At 41.4% G+C, this 19,663-nt stretch overlaps 1 protein-coding gene across 1 annotated transcript; it reads right to left on the bottom strand.

The window, feature by feature from the left end:
• Positions 1-783: 783 nt before the first annotated feature.
• LOC122930490 (claudin-3-like) lies at positions 784-6,165 on the bottom strand. The gene has a single exon (XM_044283936.1). The coding sequence runs from the start codon at positions 5,712-5,714 to the stop codon at positions 5,070-5,072; it is 645 nt and encodes a 214-aa protein (XP_044139871.1). The 5' UTR covers positions 5,715-6,165; the 3' UTR covers positions 784-5,069.
• Between the last annotated feature and the right edge of the window lie 13,498 nt (positions 6,166-19,663).

The raw sequence follows: 19,663 nt of genomic DNA, 5'->3' as shown, positions 1-19,663 counted from the left end.
TAAACCAGTCATTGGCTACAACAGTACATTACCCCATCTAGAAGTTTACCAGCCGGGGACCAGAAGATCGCAAAATGGAGCCTGCGCTGTGGAATGGCGGTTAGTGTGATATTTTTTTTTGCTACTCCTGGGCAGGGCGGATTGGCCCTAGACCTTACAGGGAAATTTCCCGGTAGGCCGATGCCCAGGGAGCCACCTGGGCCCACCTCACGGCCGGCCAGTGGAAGTTTTTGTGGGTGTATTTTGTGCTGCTGGCAGTATTTTGTGATGGACCCTGGTATTTGGCTCTGCTGTGGTGGTATAATGTGCCACAATATGGTATTGCTGGCCCTGCCTTCCATTAATTTAGACCCAACTACAACTACAATTTTTCCAGGGCCACTTTAAATTCCCAGTCCGCCCCTGCTCCTGGAGCTAGTTAAAAATGCCCATGATGCTGGAACGCCGTACAAACACAAGTCACCATTTGGCCCTACCTTAACCTGGTAATACCTGATTAATGCTTTCTCCACTTTCTAAGTTTCAAAAATATATTGAAGGATATTTACCCGCAGGAAGTACCAGGATGCCAACTGTGTCAGCGCTTGGTAAAGGTGTACAATTTGTCTATTCTATTTATGCACTTACCCTATAGTCAAATACACATACATGATATTGTCAAATCTAAATAAATCCGTGAGATTGTGTCTCCGTAGCTTTGTCAGTGTCCTTTGTCCTCCTTCGTGTTCAATGAGAGAAGTAAAACAAAAAAGGTCTGTATGTGACACAAAGCCAAACACACTCTGCAGGAGGACATTTTATTGAAAAGTTAACTTAAAACAAACAGCAGTTTCTCAGTAATATAAACATAAAGATGGTTAATACAGCAATATGATAGGTAACAATCGGAGGGTACGGCCACATATGCATGTTTTTTATGCAGTTTTTTATACCAGAATCAAGAGTGGATCATAAAAGGATATAAGTATAAAGGTCAGACACTACTTCTCCTATTTTTTTAATCCACTTCTGGTTTCGGCTTTAAAATCTGCGTAACTGCACACGTGGCCTTAACCTAATCACACACAAAAAAAAGTCCTCATATTCCAGTTTTTCCTGGTATTAGGTAAAATTTCGTCAGCTCCTCGATCAATAAATACAGTGCGGAGGTGTGATGTGTGACAGTGCTGGAGTTAAGCAATAGTCTGCTTGATAGTTTACCGAATGTCATGTTTATATACCCTTTCAGTGCCAGACATATTAGGTTGTGTTCATACAGGGTAGTTTTAGGGGTCTTTCACACACAAAAGTGCTGCGGTGTTCTTTTCTTTTACTAGTGAAAGATCACCATAGAAAATGCTTGCAAACAGCACAAAAAACTATATGAGCAAGAAATACCAATAAAACCTATGTGTAAATTCACCCTAAGGCTAGTTTTACGCAAAGGGTTTATTTTATTTTTTTGGGGGGGGGGGGTTTACTCTCTTTTTTTTTTTTTTTGTTGCCTCTTTTTTTCCCCAAATGTTACTTAAAAGTCTATGATAAAATATTAAACACCGCACACACAAAAAAAATTCTAGTGCCATTTATTTTGACTCTTGTGGTTTTCGGGTCATTTTCTTTTTTCTTTTAGTATGTTTTTGGTCTGGTGATTTATCCCTCATTGTCTAGCATTTTTTGTCCTATAGACTTTCAGCCCTGCTGAAAAATGCATGTACAATGTGTGTTGCCATTTTTAATAGTGTTTTTCGGGCTAATGTATTTTCCCCATACAGCTCTACAGAAGTGACATTACAGGGCGGTACATTCTTCGCTATAAAAAACACAAGGCATACAAAAAGTCTCAAAAAATGCCAATTGGTAAAAAAAAACTCAAAAAAAACCTACAGAAAAAAACTAAGTGAGACACCACTTTTAGAGATTTTTCTTTTAGCTAAAAGCCGAAGTGGATCCTAAATTAATTTCAGAAACATTGCAGATGAAGAGAATGACCAGTAAGCCTTGAAATGCTCGGTACACAAGAAAAATCTGCCTTCTTCAGGTTTACCTTGAGGCGCAGACTATCTTTTTTTTTGCAGCCATATATATGAAGTGCTAGTTTATGAGGCTTTTATAAGATTCCTCCTATTATGCATCAACACTGAAATATAAAAACACAACTGTCAAATACAATGTTTTAATATTCATGGGGGAGGAAAGACACATAAAAACTCAAGTGTTGTAATGTTGCAGCTACTACCTTGCTAACTGTAGATATGTACTGTTGCACCAGTGCTAGTGTAGGGGTACGGCCACGTGGTCAGGTTTCCTGATGCAGTTATGGAAGCCAAAACTAGGAGCGAATAAAAAACAAAAATCAGAAGAGAAGTCGGCCCTTTATATTTTCTCTCCTTTTATGATCCACTACTGATTTTGACTTCCAAAACTGAATCAGGAAACCTGACCGTGTGGCTGTACCCTAAAGCTTAGGATTTATTGGAAATATCTGAATCAAATATCTCTAGAAGGTTTTTGTGTCCTGAGCTGATAATACATAAGTAAATATTCAGTTAATAAGACCTGTACACCTATCAGTCTGCCCCTATCAAAAGCACACAGGGAAAAAGCAAATATGAAATCCCTAAAGTAAATTCTTCATTCAAATTATATTCCTGGTCTTCACCCATAGATAGCTGCCCGAAGGCTTATTTGGCCGACAGTTAAAAGGGTTGATCAGCGCTAAAATATTGATGATCTGTCCTCATTATACGTCATCAATATCAGATTGTTGGGAGTGTGACTCGTGGCACCCCCACCAATCAGCTGTTTGAATGGGTAGCAGCCCCCGTGCGAGCACTGCTTCCGCTTCAAAATTACCCGTGCGTCGTGGCGGTGTGCTGTGACTCAGACCTCCAACAATCTGATATTGATGACCTATCCTGAGGAGAGGTCATCAATATTTCAGCACTGCACAACTTCTTTAAACCTCGGCTGAGTATGCATGTGTTCTGAATGGGGAGCGGGAAGTAAGCGACTGCCAGATTCCTCTGGTGCCAGCTTATTTCCTCTGAGAACATGTTGAAATCCAACAGCCGAATCTTTCAGGACGCTTCCAAACTGCCGAAATTAACCTAATGTGTATGGCTATCCATATGAGTAACTGGAAATTCCCAGTGTACGGGTAGTTCCATAACAGCGGATTCTTGACTAAAGTAAATGAATGTAACTTAATATGACAACGTGATGACCCTGACTTTCCAAAGTAGCCAGCAACTTGTATGTGTGGAGGTCATTCTGGCAGTGAATTGCTAAACTGTGAATGTGTCAACAGCTCCTCTAGTAAAGGAGAATGCTTGAAATGTTATTTATTAACAAGGATCTCATTTATTACCAGATTTATCCCAAGATAATTGATAAAGCTGTAGGAAAAACATGGGCAAAGCTTTGAAAAACTTCCTAGATGTAAAAACACAAACAGTAACTAGAAGGGAATTGAAAGCAAGATGGAAAGGGTCAAATTCCAGCAGAGCATTAATGTTTTAGAGAGACCAAGAAGGAGGGAGGAGAAGGGAGTGGACAAAGGACAATAGGAACCAGAGGCCAAGAAGTATTCACCGATAGTATCAGTAAAGTCTATAATTTAATCTTTAATTACAGATGCTTGAAATAGTACATCGGACCTTTAATACTTCTAAAGAAGGCTGCAAAGTTATACGTAGCCCTACAACATGCATTTGCCATAAGCATCTATTTGTAACCATGTCTACATGTACGCTTTGGCAAATTGTAGATGTCTAACAGTAGTGGATGTCAGCATGCAGAAACTCTTGGTTTATTACCAACATAACTATTTACAAGATATAAAAATGATAGAATTGATAAGTCTGTGCAGTTGGATAAATAAGATGCATTTTAAGGTATAAATCTCAAGCTGTTTAATAGAAATAATATCTGCATATATAACAAATAAAAAAGCTATATACATTGTTCTCACTGATTATAAAGCCTCTTGCACACGAACGTTGTGTGCCCGTGGCCATATTGAGGCCCGCATAGGGCACAGATGCGGACCACTTGAATGGTTCCGCAGTCATGGAGATGCGGAACGGAAGCACGGATCGGAACCCCACGGAGACACTACGGAGTGCTTCTGTGGTGTTTCTGTCCGTGCCTCCGCAGCGCAAAAAAATAGAACTTGTTCAGTTTTTTTGTGGTGCGGACGGATCACGGACCCATTCAAGTTGAATGGGTCTTGATCCGTCCTGGCCACCACACAGACGTTGAGGACCGCAAACTGCGTTTGTGTGCAAGAGGCCTAAGACAAATACTTTCCCTGTCTACAGTTGAAGTACACCTTAACAAAAAAAACTTCTGATATGTCATATGGACATAGCAAAGGTTTTGATCGGTGAAGGTCCGAGTGCAGAGACCCCCCCTGATCGCTAGGATGAGGAGAGAAAAGCTTCTTCTACCTGCTGCAGGAGATGGACTTGAGATGGGCTCATAGACTTTCTATTGAGCCTATCCTGCAGCAAGGAGTGATAGCGCTCAATGGAAGCCTATTTTTCCCCTCGCTCTAGCAATCGGTGGAGGTCTCAGCACTCAGTCCCCCACGATCAAAACCTTTGGTATGTCGCTGTAACATATCAAATGTTTTTTTCAAGTACAGCAACACTTTAACTGTATGAAGTTGTTACTTATGGTATCTGCAGGTGAGTTTCCCAGCTGACCCTGCAGCTGTAGCCTATTGACTTTCAGTGGGACAAAATGCATTAAGTAAGCATCTTACTATGGAAAAGAGTTACATAAATTAGGCCACCTCATCTATGCCAGGAGAGACTGCTCCTCCCAGCCCAAGAGTAATCTACCAATGCCACAATGACAATGAAGAACAACCATTCATGGACCTTGCATATTCACGTACATGCACTCACACACACAATGCTGTCTATAATATATATGTTATGTAAAACACTACATCTTACAGAAGCTTTGCACATGTTGGACTTAGTAGTCAGTGATATTTAGCTTCATCTTCTTTGCATGTCAGAAGCCACTCTGCTCACTTGATACATGAAAGTTTTATAATCTGTGGAAGAGCAGTTTTCAGTTTAGACGTAGTCTTTCCGATCATAACCAGGATTCGTGGACCTTGCAGCTGAATAAGCCACTCTTGATGCAGGGTATTTCTCCTGTTTTGGTGGGCAAGTGCAGCATAGCATGGCACCTCCAAGCATTAGAAGAGCTGAAGCTGCCCACCCAATGTACATTGATGCCCCCAACTCCCTCTTTTGAGCATCCACAACTAGAGGGTTATAGAAATCACGAATAATTGTATTTGCTGACCAGGAGACAGGGATGAGTGTCATGAGTCCTGAAAGAATAAAGATAACCCCAGATACAATCATGATCTTGGCCTTTGCTGCCTCATCTTGAACACAGTTGGTGCACTTCGCTCCAATGATGGAGATGAGGACTCCAAGTACAGCTATGACGATGGAGATAACCATCAAGGCTCGAGCAGCTTGAAGATCTTGAGGAAGCGCCAGCAGAGAATCATAGACTTTACACTGCATTTGCCCAGTGCTTTGTACTACACAATTCATCCACAGTCCTTCCCAGATAATCTGGGCCACCACAATGTTGTTGCCGATGAAGGCAGTCACCTTCCACATAGGAAGAGCACAGGAGACAACAGTACCAAGCCAGCCGATAATGGACAGGGCCACACCTAGGATCTCAAGTCCCATAGACATGATGCCAATTGAGAAGTATCAATTTAGCGACAAAATAATTATTTTGAGTGTAAGCGCAACTGAGGTGCTACACTCCTTTGGAAATGGTTCCCTCTTACTTTTTTCCCCTTTTGTAGAAGATGAGCACTCACCACTGAAGAGTGTTCTGTAGTTAGGGAATAATTTTCTCTTGTTGAATGAGTTCCTCTATTTACTTCTTTCCAGTTCAGAGCCTTTAGCTGTTGCTCGTACAATCTTTCAGTCTTGTTCAGGGATACGCCTTGGTATTGTTCAGTACCTCCTGGTGCTCTCTCGTGATCTGTCCCTGACTGAATGTTCTCTCTGGACTATTGCCCAGGTTAGCCCAACCAGAATATCCTTTAGATAACAGATGGTAAATTTTCTAGTTGTGTCTTCAGACTCGCTCACTGAGACCAGCTAGTGTGTAACGGATCCTTGCACCTGTCCTTTATAGCTGCATCAGGTGCAAGTGATGTCACAACACTCAAAGGGAGGAGGGACTCTTAAAGGAACAGTGGTACATTTCAGAAGGTACATAAAGGCTACAGAAATAACTCAAAAAGTAAAAACTGATGAAAAATTAAACTGATGAAGAACGTCTTAAAAAATAAGAAGCACTTTACATTTCACCCACAGAACCACACACATGTAATTTCACTTTTAATTGCGTATATCAGATTTGTCTTACATTTCTGTTGCACATTAGTTAGTATAGGTATATGTACATGTTCACACATGTACCTATATCCCTCATCAGGGGAATGTAAAGAGGACCTGTCATTTTGCTGATTAATTTTGAAATGGTTTCCTAACCTAAGTTTTTTTTTCCTTGCACTTAAAGTGCTTTACACAGTATTTGAATGCTTAAACTTTCACATGACATCAGAGTACAGATGAATGCTGTCATTCTTCTAAGCATCTTTTAAGTGACTATTAAAGATTTAAAGGGATTATCCAGGAATTTGAGAAAGTTGGCTAAAGGAAGAAAATCATATAAAATATCATATAATCATATAAAATAAAAGACATGATTTGGCCTCATGCACACGACAGTTGTTTTTTGCGTCTGCAAATTGTGCGTCCGCAAAAAAAAAACGGATGCAGCATCCTTTTTTTGGGAGGATCCGTTTTTTCCCACAGATCCCTTGTAATAAGTGCCTATCCTTGAAAAAAGTAGGACATGCACTATTTTTTTTTTGCTGAAGGGAAAAACGGACAACGGATGCGGAACACAAACGGATGAACTATCAGCATTTTTTTTCTGACCCATTGAAATGAATGGGTCCCTATCCTATCCGTAAGAAAAAAAAATGGAACGGAGGCCGAGAAAAACAACTGTCGTGTGCATGAGGCCTTAGGCTACTTTCACACTGGCGTTTTGGCTTTCCATTTGTGAGATCCGTTCGGGGCTCTCACAAACAGTCCAAAACGGATCAGTTTTGCCCTAATGCATTCTGAATGGAAAAGGATCCGCTCAGAATGCTTCAGTTTACCTCCATTTTGTCTCCATTCTGCTTTGGAGGCAGACATTGGTGTACGTCTGACGAAACTGAGCCAAACGGATCCGTTCTGACACACAATGTAAGTCAATGGGGAGAGATCCGTTTTCTATGACACAATCTGGCACAATAGAAAACGGATCCGTCCTCCATTGACTTTCAATGGTGTTCAAGACGGATCCGCCTTGGCTGTGTTAAAGATAATACAAACGGATCCATGACGGAACCGCACCAAACGCAAGTGTGAAAGTAGCCTTAGACTGGTTTCACTCATACTTTTTGTTTTGTGTTTTTGAGTGAGTTTGATTTGTTTTGCTGTGTTTTTAGGCAAAAAATGCCAACTCCAGAATTTTCATAGAAGTCTATGGGAGATATTAAATGATAGACAAACAGGTGTTTTTACCTAGTGGCGTATTTTCACCCTTGGGGTGCATTTTTTGCGTTTAATTGCAGCATGCTCTAGGTCTGGCACTTTTCTCCCATAAACCTCTATATGCAGTGTGTATCAGTGTTTTTTAAATGGCGTTTTTGCATGCTTTTTTTTCCTAATGTTTTTTTCCCATACAGCTCTACAGAGAAAATGACATAATGGGAGGCACATATTTTTTTAAAAAAAACTAGGCATGTGGAAAAATGCATTAAAACACAAGGTGCTAAAACACACTAGAGGGACAAAAAAAACCCTCAAAAATTACAAAAAAATGATCAACATATGTGTTTTTCCATGTGTGTATTTTGGCCCCAAAAATGCCAAAATGAAAACTGTGAGTAAAGGAGCCCTTGAAAGGGGTTGTCCAAGTTATTTTTATTGATGATCTATCGTTAGGATAGGTCATCGATATCAGTTTGGCTGGGGTCTGATACCTGACATCCCGCTAATCAGCTGGTAGAATAGAAGCGTTCATCGTTGCATCACAGCCTTCTCTTCATTGTTTACCTGCTCGCCATCGCAACAGCAGTGGTGAGCAGGTGTAATTACAAGGAGCCATCCCCTTCATTTCAGAGGGGTGGCTCGTTCCTATACACTTGAAAATAACTTGGACAACGCCTTTTAAGAGGACCTTTTATGGGTCCAGACATTATGAAATAAGTAGGGGGTTGTGTAGGGCATAGTTCATGGATGTAAAATTGCTTAGTAGTTTGTCTGTCCGGTGCTCTGTTCACCCGCTGTGGCCCCCGTTCACTTTGCCCGCCTGATATGCTAATGAATAGCATCGGTACAGGGAGGAGGACAATGCCCTGTTTCTCAATGGGCGTCTCCTTCTCACTGGCTGTAGCGCTGTCCAATCACAGCGGAGAGCGTCACAGCTAGGGAGAAAAAAAACAAAACCTCACCTTCTCCCTGGCTGTGACGCTCTCCACTGTGATTGGACCACGTTACAGCCAGGGAGAAGGAGAATCCCAATGAGAAACAGGGCATTGTCCTCCTCCTCCCTGTACAAATGCTATACATTATCATATCAGGCAGGCAAAGTGAACGGGGGCCACAGCGGGGGAACGGAGCGCCAGACAGACACACAAGTAAGCAATATTACATCCATGAATTATGCCCTAAAGAACCCTCTATTTACTTCATAATGTCTGGACCCATGAAAGGTCCTCTTTAAGTTTCCTTCACATACAAGTTTTTAAAAAAAAATATTTTTACTACTAAAAAGTTGTAGAAACTGCTTTTGTTTTTTTTTTCCCATGCCACATGCATATTTTTTCATGATTTGCTTAGTGACCTTTTTTTCAAAACAGTAGTATAGTACAACTATACATACCATATTTTTCACCCTATAAGACGCACTGGCCCATAAGACGCACCTAGGTTTTAGTGGAGGATAATAAAAAAATATTTTTCATTAATCTCAGATCAGATCAGCAATCAGACCCCCAATATTAATCAGACCTCAGCTCACAGCCCCGATCAGACCCCCAATGTTATTAAGACCCTCAATCAGACCTCAGATCAGACTCCAATGTTAATAAGACCCCAATCAGACCTCAGATCAGAGCCCAATATAAACAAGGCCCCCCATTCAGACTTCATATTAGACCTCATGCCTCATATCAGCTTCCTGCTATATCTCATAACCCCTAGCCATATGTCTTTGCCCCCAGCCATGTTTTATCAGCCCCCAGCCATGTTTTATCAGCCCCCAGCCATGTTTGATCAGCCCCCAACCATGTTTCAGCAGCCCCCAGCCATGTTTCAGCAGCCCCCAGCCATGTTTTAGCAGCCCCCAGCCATGTTTCAGAAAAAGCTTTAGTAGTATTCTGATCCCTTTTTGTATGTAATTTTTGCAATTTCGTAGGGGTGGGATTGGTAAGAAAGCGCCTTTTCTGAGCGGCTTTACCGCTATTCATACTTTCCGCAAAACAGGAAGTGGATTCCAAAATTGGTTGGAAGGGGTAGTAGGGTCTTTAGGAGACTGCATGGTTTGGGTATTGGTGATAGCCATGGCTACAGATTGTGCAATCGCCTCTTGTAATGAAGATATAACTAAATTGACCGCACATTGAACAGATTTTGTCAGTGAATTATTAATCATGGACTGTAGGATTTCTTCTTGCACAATGACTGAACCTATTTTATTAGTATCCTCAGTGGACATGGTAATGGTAAGTATATGGATAATTAATCAGGAATATGATAAAAATGTATATAATGAATTAAAGAATAATATATATATAATCAGAGACACACAGATATTAAGGCATTAAAAAGGATATTGCACTCAGAGTAGTTGAGGAGTGGTGTAGCTGACAGGACTGCAGAGCGCATCTGACTGAAACATTGTGAGAAAAAAGGGTGCGCAGGCTGAGGACCAACCAGTGAGCGCACACTGGAAACAACGGATCGGTGAGGTAAAGTGAAAGTTAACTGACGTCGCTATGGAGGTAAGGTTAGTAAAGGAAAAAAGGGGGGTGTATGGAGGGGAGTATCGGCGGGAATATACGATATATATATATATATATATATATATATGTACATAGAAATGTATATCAGTACATATATTTCAGACTGCAGTGAAGTTGATATCGATATACAGTGTGTATATCTATATATATATATATATATATATATATATATATATTTATCTAAAACTAATAACTATATGAGGAGAGCAATTTTACGTATCTTTCTAGGAGTCAAGCAGCAAGAAAGAAGGACGTTCACATGATTGATTAGACCTTTATATGACCTATGCTGCCTGTTGATTGGCTGTTTGTGAACACTGATTTACATATCTTATGTACATTTTTCGGTTTTACATTGTTAACTGTTTGCTGCTGGGAGTAAAAAAGAACGTTCTTAAAGCATCATGGGGTCTCCTGCCTTGATATTAAATCAGTAGTATCATAGCGCTGTTTCACCCTAATTACAGAATGAAGGAATTGCGTATGTACAGGGAGTTCAGAATTATTAGGCAAATGAGTATTTTGACCACATCATCCTCTTTATGCATGTTGTCTTACTCCAAGCTGTATAGGCTCGAAAGCCTACTACCAATTAAGCATATTAGGTGATGTGCATCTCTGTAATGAGAAGGGGTGTGGTCTAATGACATCAACACCCTATATCAGGTGTGCATAATTATTAGGCAACTTCCTTTCCTTTGGCAAAATGGGTCAAAAGAAGGACTTGACAGGCTCAGAAAAGTCAAAAATAGTGAGATATCTTGCAGAGGGATGCAGCACTCTTAAAATTGCAAAGCTTCTGAAGCGTGATCATCGAACAATCAAGCGTTTCATTCAAAATAGTCAACAGGGTCGCAAGAAGCGTGTGGAAAAACCAAGGAGCAAAATAACTGCCCATGAACTGAGAAAAGTCAAGCGTGCAGCTGCCAAGATGCCACTTGCCACCAGTTTGGCCATATTTCAGAGCTGCAACATCACTGGAGTGCCCAAAAGCACAAGGTGCAATACTCAGAGACATGGCCAAGGTAAGAAAGGCTGAAAGACGACCACCACTGAACAAGACACACAAGCTGAAATGTCAAGACTGGGCCAAGAAATATCTCAAGACTGATTTTTCTAAGGTTTTATGGACTGATGAAATGAGAGTGAGTCTTGATGGGCCAGATGGATGGGCCCGTGGCTGGATTGGTAAAGGGCAGAGAGCTCCAGTCCGACTACGGTGGAGTACTGGTTTGGGCTGGTATCATCAAAGATGAGCTTGTGGGGCCTTTTCGGGTTGAGGATGGAGTCAAGCTCAACTCCCAGTCCTACTGCCAGTTTCTGGAAGACACCTTCTTCAAGCAGTGGTACAGGAAGAAGTCTGCATATTTTTTAAAAAAAACATGATTTTCATGCAGGACAATGCTCCATCACACGCGTCCAAGTACTCCACAGCGTGGCTGGCAAGAAAGGGTATAAAAGAAGAAAATCTAATGACATGGCCTCCTTGTTCACCTGATCTGAACCCCATTGAGAACCTGTGGTCCATCATCAAATGTGAGATTTACAAGGAGGGAAAACAGTACACCTCTCTGAAGAGTGTCTGGGAGGCTGTGGTTGCTGCTGCACGCAATGTTGATGGTGAACAGATCAAAACATTGACAGAATCCATGGATGGCAGGCTTTTGAGTGTCCTTGCAAAGAAAGGTGGCTATATTGGTCACTGATTTGTTTTTGTTTTGTTTTTGAATGTCAGAAATGTATATTTGTGAATGTTGAGATGTTATATTGGTTTCACTGGTAAAAATAAATAATTGAAATGGGTATATATTTGTTTTTTGTTAAGTTGCCTAATAATTATGCACAGTAATAGTCACCTGCACACACAGATATCCCCCTAAAATAGCTAAAACTAAAAACAAACTAAAAACTACTTCCAAAAATATTCAGCTTTGATATTAATGAGTTTTTTGGGTTCATTGAGAACATGGTTGTTGTTCAATAATAAAATTAATCCTCAAAAATACAACTTGCCTAATAATTCTGCACTCCCTGTATAAACGAACTTGAACAACCTAAAATCAGCAGTATTAGAATTTTTTTTTACCCAAGTTAGTGCAGCAAGGTGTAATAGAATGGCTTCTCTATTAGCCATGTCCCCCACATTATCTCTGTGCTGTCCCTGAACTGTTCAAAAGTAATATTTTGTAAAGAAAGTCTTTCCCAATCACTGTCTCTAGCGTCTGTCATGTCTCTCCCTGCACAAAGTTCACAGTAAAATGTGGACACCAGGCAGGATGAGGCTGTTTATAAGGCTGTGACATCACAGGGGCTAGCTATCGATAATCGCCAGGAAATTTAGATTCATGACAAATCTAATTTTCCTAAAATTCAGATCGAATTCCACTTTATTAACTTCGATTCGCTCAACACTATCCATCACAGGTATTAAAAATGGTCTTCTACTTGTCGCCCTCACGAACACGGATCAAATTGTATGCCCCGCACAGATCCAATTTTGTAAAGACCTTAGCTCCTTGGACCCTGTCAAAAGGTTCAGAGATCAGTGGTAGAGGGTAATGGTTCTTGACCGTGACCTTATTCAGCCTTTGATAATCAATACAATATAATCGATACAGGGCCTTAAAGAACCATCCTCTTTCTGAACAGAGAAGAACAAGGGGGAGTGACACCGGGCAGAAGATCTATCAGATGATCAGTTAGTAATGTATCAGTGCCGCTGATTCCCCTTCTTTTTCTACACCTTGTACAACATACAAAAACTTATGGATGCATCTGCCGGCAAGAACTGCTGGCAAGCCTCTTTCCTGTGCCTTGCCTGTGCCGGATACTGAAGCACACGGCAAAGTTAGGGTAAGGTGTGATCACATTTCGACTGCCTGGTCCTGTCAATCAAAGAGGACGCTGCAGAGAGAGCTGAGGCTCTAGGTGCAACGGCAACTCCCCTAGAGGCTATTTACATACATTAAAACTTTTTTTTCAGCAATGCAGACAAATATGAACATGGGACCAACACAGATGCCTTCAGCTGCCAAGCACACATGCAACAGGTCAGCAAGTATCATAGGTACAAATCTGCTGACAGATGGCCTTTAATTATCTATTGGCTGCTCTAGCTGTGGGAAATTTTCATAAGGTAGAATATAATAAAATACAGAATGCAATAAAAGTAAAAAAAAAAAAAATCAGGGATCAAAGTATGAAACTTAAGCACTATACTACTCATTATTTAGCTCAATACATGATCTATTGTGTAAATTACATTTTTCTGTTTACATTTTCCATGTCACTATCTATATTTTTTTAAAGAAATCATTAAATATTACAGTTTTCACATGGACCACTAGGCCTAAAATATGCCAAGACTTTCTGTTCTGTGCAGGTAACTTTTCAGTAGCCATTGACATTATCACCACAGGCAGAATTACAGTGACAGATAGCACCTCTATATAGATAACACAACATCCACCATTCACAATAGGTGATGTCACAACGTATCTGCTCCCTCCTGACCTCTACACAGGTCCCAGAACATGCCTAGAAAAATCTCCCACAGAAGTCAGCTTTAGTCTGTTGTGTCTATGGCCTATTTGGCTTGCTCTCAAACAGGAAGTCCTAAACTATGATTTGGCATAGTGGACAGTGCGAGATTTTAGGATTTTTTTTTTACACTGACCAAAAATATCAATGCAACACTTTTGGTTTTGCTCCCATTTTGCATGAGCTAAACTCAAAGATCTGAAACATTTTCTACATACCCAAGACCCATTACTCTCAAATATTGTTCACAAATCTGTCTAAATCTGTGTTAGTGAGCACTTCTCCTTTGCTGAGATAATCCATCCCACCTCACAGGTGTGGCATATCAAGGTGCTGATTAGACAGCATGAATATTGCACAGGTGTGCCTTAGACTTCCCACAATAAAAGGCCACTCTGAAATGTGCAGTTTGATCAAACAGCACAATGCCACAGATTGGCATGCTGACTGCAGGAATATCTACCAGAGCTGTTACCCATGCAATGAATGTTAATTTCTCTACCATAAGCTGTCTCCAAACGTGTTTCAGAGAATTTGGCAGTACATCCAACCGGCCTCACAACCGCAGACCACGTGTAACCACACCAGCCCAGGACCTCCACATCAAGCATGTTCACCTCCATGATCATCTGAGACCAGCCATCCGGACAGCTACAGAAACAAAAGGTTTGCATAACCAAAGAATCTCTGCCCAAACTGTCAGAAACCGTCTCGGGGAAGCTCATCTGCATGCTCGTCGTCCTCATTGGGGTCTGGACCTGACTGCAGTTCGTCATCATAACCGACTTGAGTGGGAAAATGTTCACATTCAATGGCATCTGGCACGTTGGAGAGTCCTGGTTTTCACTGTTCAGGGCAGATGGCAGACAGCGTGTGTGGCATCACGTGGGTGAGCGGTTTAATTATGTCAACGCTGTGGATCGAGTGGCCCTTGGTGGCGGTGGGGTTATGGTATGAGCAGGTGTATGCTATGGACAATGAACACAGGTGCATTTTATTGATGGCATTTTGAATGCACAGAGATACCGTGACGAGATCCTGAGGCCCATTGTTGTGCCATTCATCCACGACCATCACCTCATGTTGCAGCATGATAATGCACAGCCTCATATTGCAAGGATCTGTACACAATTCCTGGAAGCTGTAAACATCCCAATTCTTGAATGCCCAGCATACTCACCGGACATGTCACCCATTGAGCATGTTTGGGATACTCTGGATCAGTGTATACGACAGCGTGTTCCAGTTCCTGCCAATATTCTGCAACTTCGCACAGCTATTGAAGAGGAGTGGACCAGCATTCCACAGGCCACAATCAACAACCTGATCAACTCTATGCGACGGAGATGTGTTGCACTGCGTGAGGCAAATGTTGGCCACACCAGATACTGACTGGTTTTCTGACCCCCCCCCCCCCCCTCAGTAAGGCAAAACTGTGCACATTTCAGAGTGGTCTTTTATTGTGTGCAGTCTAAGGCACACCTGTGCAATATTCATGCTGTCTAATCAGCTGTTTGATATGCCACACCTGTGAGGTGGGATTGATTATCTCGGCAAAGGAGAAGTGCTCACTAACACGGATTTAGACAGATTTGTGAACAATATTTGAGAGTAATGGGTCTTTTGTGTATGTAGAAAATGTTTCAGATCTTTGAGTTCAGCTCATGCAAAATGGGAGCAAAACCGAAAGTGTTGCGTTTATATTTTTGGTCAGTGTAAATATAGTACATAAAAGATTAAAAAGAAAATAAAAAATTCTAAAAAAAATATATTTAATTAAAGCATATCAGTAGTAATAAGTCAGAGCAACTGGACTTGTATTTTTTTACTGATGATATTTCGCTAATCGACTGACTTTCTCAATTAGGAACTAAGAAATTGAGGAATTGATTATATCAATTTTCTGATGACACATTCCTTTTAAATCCAAGTACGTCTCACTTAAACAAAGTTTGTACTTTTTGTACATGTAATAGCAGGTTGGCCAGGTGGCTATTCATGACAATTATGTCCATTTGAAGTGACTAGCATCTTTAGGTGGGACCATACTACAAACTTTAATAGTACTTGGATACAATATGTCTAGTTTTACATCTGCAGCAGAGCTCTACGGCAGGCTATTTCGGTAGAAAACAACCTGCCAGAGTTCTCCAGATCTGGCATTGCCGGATACTGCCTCCTGCCCGCTGAACCTCATTGACTATAATTGGGTCCGGCAAAGATCCATCCTCAGCTGGGGAAATATGCTGGGAATTGGTTGGACAAAAAACGCTGCACGCAACGTTTTTGTCCATCCGATTCCCGGCATTCTCTGCTGCCGTCTGGAGACAGCCTGCTGGAGAGCACAGCTGCAGATCTGAAACTAGCCTTAGACCTGATATGGTCGACCCTATGATAAGTATTGCACCTTCAGTAGCTTTCAAGATATTAAACCCACAGATCAACTTCTCCAATCCTTCCAATGTAATTGTCAGGATGGCCAATCTTGCCCAGCATAGCCGACTTAAGATGGAAAATTACCTTGAAGATGCAGTAAATAAATGTAGCAGAAACTCAAAAGCTTATCTCTCCATTCGTATAAATCATTACTTTTCATCCCCCAGACATTCCATTGCTCTTACTAGCCTCCTCCTTTCTGTGAATTTCTTCTGTATTTTTGTATTTTCTTGATATTACTCACTATTCTTCTGAATTTGCCTTACATACTGGGGCTGCTGGCAACTTTCACAACTAAGAATGTAACAATTTCAGAAGTTCATTTGAGGTAAAGCTGCGTTAACATGTTTTTTTCCCCCCTTGCACATCTATTTATTTGCTATTTATTTAATGGCTTTGGTAAAGCAGAAAGAATAAACTTATAGGGGGTTTCCATACAGAACATTTATCATCCACATGGTGTTCACTATGCGGAAAAATGATAACCTAAATCTGTGGGTCGATACGGCTACAGCAATACCAGATTTATCGTTTTTGTTATATTGTACTAATTTTATTTTTTCTGTTGACTGAGCTGTCAGCTTGTGTTTTGTAGGGTGAGATGTAGTTTTTATGGGTACCATTATGGGGCACATTGTTGAAATCGGGCAACTCATTTAAGTAAACAGAGTGAGCAAGTGGTTTCATTAGCAGAGCGGGACCACTGGTTGCAGCTGGAAAGGTCTCTTGGGTGTCCTGAATTTTTTTTAAGCCAAATAAAATTTTTAGCACCCCAATTTAAATACATATATAATTATGATATAAAAAAATTGCCTCATTCACACACCAGTGTTTTGGTCAGTGATTGTGAGCCAAAACCAGGATTGGAGCCTCCACAGACATAAGGTAAAGATCTGCACCTGTTCTGTGTTTAGAGCTGCACCTGGTGTTTGCTCAGAAATCACTGATGAAAATCACTGACTGAACACTGACGTGTAAATAAGGCCTCATGCACACGACAGTATTTTTTCACGGTCCGCAAAACGGGGTTCCGTTGTTCCGTGATCCGTGACCGTTTTTTCTTCCGTGTGTCTTCCTTGGAGGATCACCAGACCAGAAAAGTGAAAAAAAATATCTAAGTCAAGTTTGCCTTGAAAATGATAGGAAAAAAACGGACACAGATCACGGACGCGGATGACAATCTTGTGTGCCTCCGTGTTTTTTCACGGACCCATTGACTTAAATGGGTCCGCAAACCGTTGTCCGTAAAAAAAAATAGGACGGGTCCTATTTTTTTGGACGGACAGGAAACACGGATCACGGACGCGGATGACAAACGGTGCATTTTCCGAGTTTTCAACTGACCCATTGAAAGTCAATGGGTCCGCAGAAAATCACGGAAAACGGAACAACGGACACGGATGCACACAACGGTCGTGTGCATGAGGCCTAAGGCATTACTGTGTGCAGTGTCCCGCATCTCTCTCCTCCTTCTCATTCTATTTGGTCCTCTTACAGCTGAACTTAGAAACTTTAACTTTCATCACTGATGAAAACTATTTACATAGTTCAATATTTAGGGTTTATTGGTCCCAATAAACAGTCAAAATGACTGACTGTCAAAATCAATCAGCGTCACTTGGCCATCCTGTGTAATGAGACATCCTCTTTCTTTTAGATCCAAACCAGCATCTTACTATGGTTCAAGTGAAGGGCCTTCTGAGCTAATTTGGATTAGATTCTCCAGTGTAGAAATATAAATTGATTGCATACTTTTGATTTAATTTTTAGGCAGATAAACCTTTGTTCACACTAGAATGAGTTCTACTTTTCAATAGTACCATCCTAGGGTATATATATAATTTATTGATCAACTTTTATTAAAGCAGTTCTCTGGGTGTCGGGTATCAGACCTGATATTGATGACCTATCCTGAAGATAGGTCATCAATATTCGAAGCCCAGAGACATAATGACATAATGCTGTCAGTGTTATCCAATACATTCCAGAACTGTAAGGGTTACATAGCATCATAAATCAATACAATGCTATGCGACCCCGGCAGTGCTGGGAGGTCAGGACAGGTGTTCTCCCTGACAGGCGCTGCCAGTTCAATGCGTGGGACTCGCTCGTGTGAAAGGGACCTAAAAGGGAATATATAATGAAGGGAAGATTATCCATTGTTTATTGTTTCCTTATGTGTCCTCCTGCACTGTGTCCAACCATTTGTCTGTGTATGCAGTACCTCCTTCCTCTCATGTCTTTGTACTCGGCCCTTCTGTGTTCCCTGTGGTGCTTTATGGTCCCTGCTTCACAGCAGCCTGCTGCATGATCTTCGGTGAGGACCTGTCTCCTGTGATCCTGCCTCTGCGTTGTCTGCACTGAAGGTAGAAATCTTCAGAGCAGCGTGGTCTCCACAAGAAGGAGGCAAGGAAGTGTGCCGGGAAGGGAGGAAGCCGAGGGAGGGGGGACAGCACATGCTATGCAGCCAGTTAGACTACCCAATTTATCTATGTGGAGGCCAAAGTGTTTAGGAAGGCAGAGCATTGTACTTGTGTACTCACAAGCTTGCAGTCCTCTTGCTTCCCGTTCCTCACTGGCTGGCGGGCTGGATGTCAGGGTATTGGCTCTTCTAACAGACGTGCCTAGCGTGGTGCGTCTGCTAATGGAAGTTTTTCTTAAAAGGGGTTGTCCCAAGAAAAATGATCTACAGTTTTCGTGGGCTACTCTGTGCCCACAGGCTGTGACAGGAATTCCCAATATTATGACCAGAGGCCTTCTACAAGCTTTGTATGAGGTCTAACCATCCTTCCATTGCCCCTTTCCCCTCCCCTCAGACGCCAACACAATACCTGCCATATCTATCAGAGGACTACACTTTTCTGTCACATGCCAGACATTTATGGGACCAGTTGCATTCCTGACCTATTACAGCTTTGCTTTATGGCAGGAAGATCCCATCATTTCCCCTGTATATCTTACAATATTCCCACTTTTATCAAGTTTGCCGTAAACGCCTAACTTATAAATCCACTATTCGACAACCTACAGAATTTGAGAAGGCACTCTTCTCTACCCAACCTATCCTGAAAGTGATGTCCAAATTCTATTGACTATTGCTAATTTCCTCTTCTCCTTCTGTACCCTAATTTATAGTGAAACGGGAGGAGTAATTGAATGCTACATTTTCTGATACAGAGGTGCAACAAGTCTTGTCTAGATCACACCGCTTTTCCAGGTGCATTTGCATACATGAAAATTCATACAAGACAGTGTACAGATAGTATAGGATGCCAACATACCCATACATGAGATGTTTGGTGGATAGGGGCCTCTGTTCGAGATGCAATGCAGACCAGCGAACTATATCACACATATGGTGGTTTTGCGCTAAAATACGACCTTTTTGGAATAAAGTAGAAGATGCAATTAACTTGGTGTGTCCTGAACCTCTGTCACTAACTCTAAATCTGGTTCTACTTTGGCAAGATTCCCCTTCATTCTGCCCACAGAAAACAGCGCTGGCTACTTTTCTCATTTTAGCAGCCAAGCTGTTAATACTGCTACGCTGATTGAGCTCTTCCTTCT

Source organism: Bufo gargarizans, chromosome 3, assembly GCF_014858855.1.
Source record: "Bufo gargarizans isolate SCDJY-AF-19 chromosome 3, ASM1485885v1, whole genome shotgun sequence".
Lineage (NCBI taxonomy): Eukaryota > Metazoa > Chordata > Amphibia > Anura > Bufonidae > Bufo > Bufo gargarizans.
The sequence above is the reverse complement of the archived record's forward strand: the minus strand, read 5'-3'. Positions and strand labels throughout refer to the sequence as shown.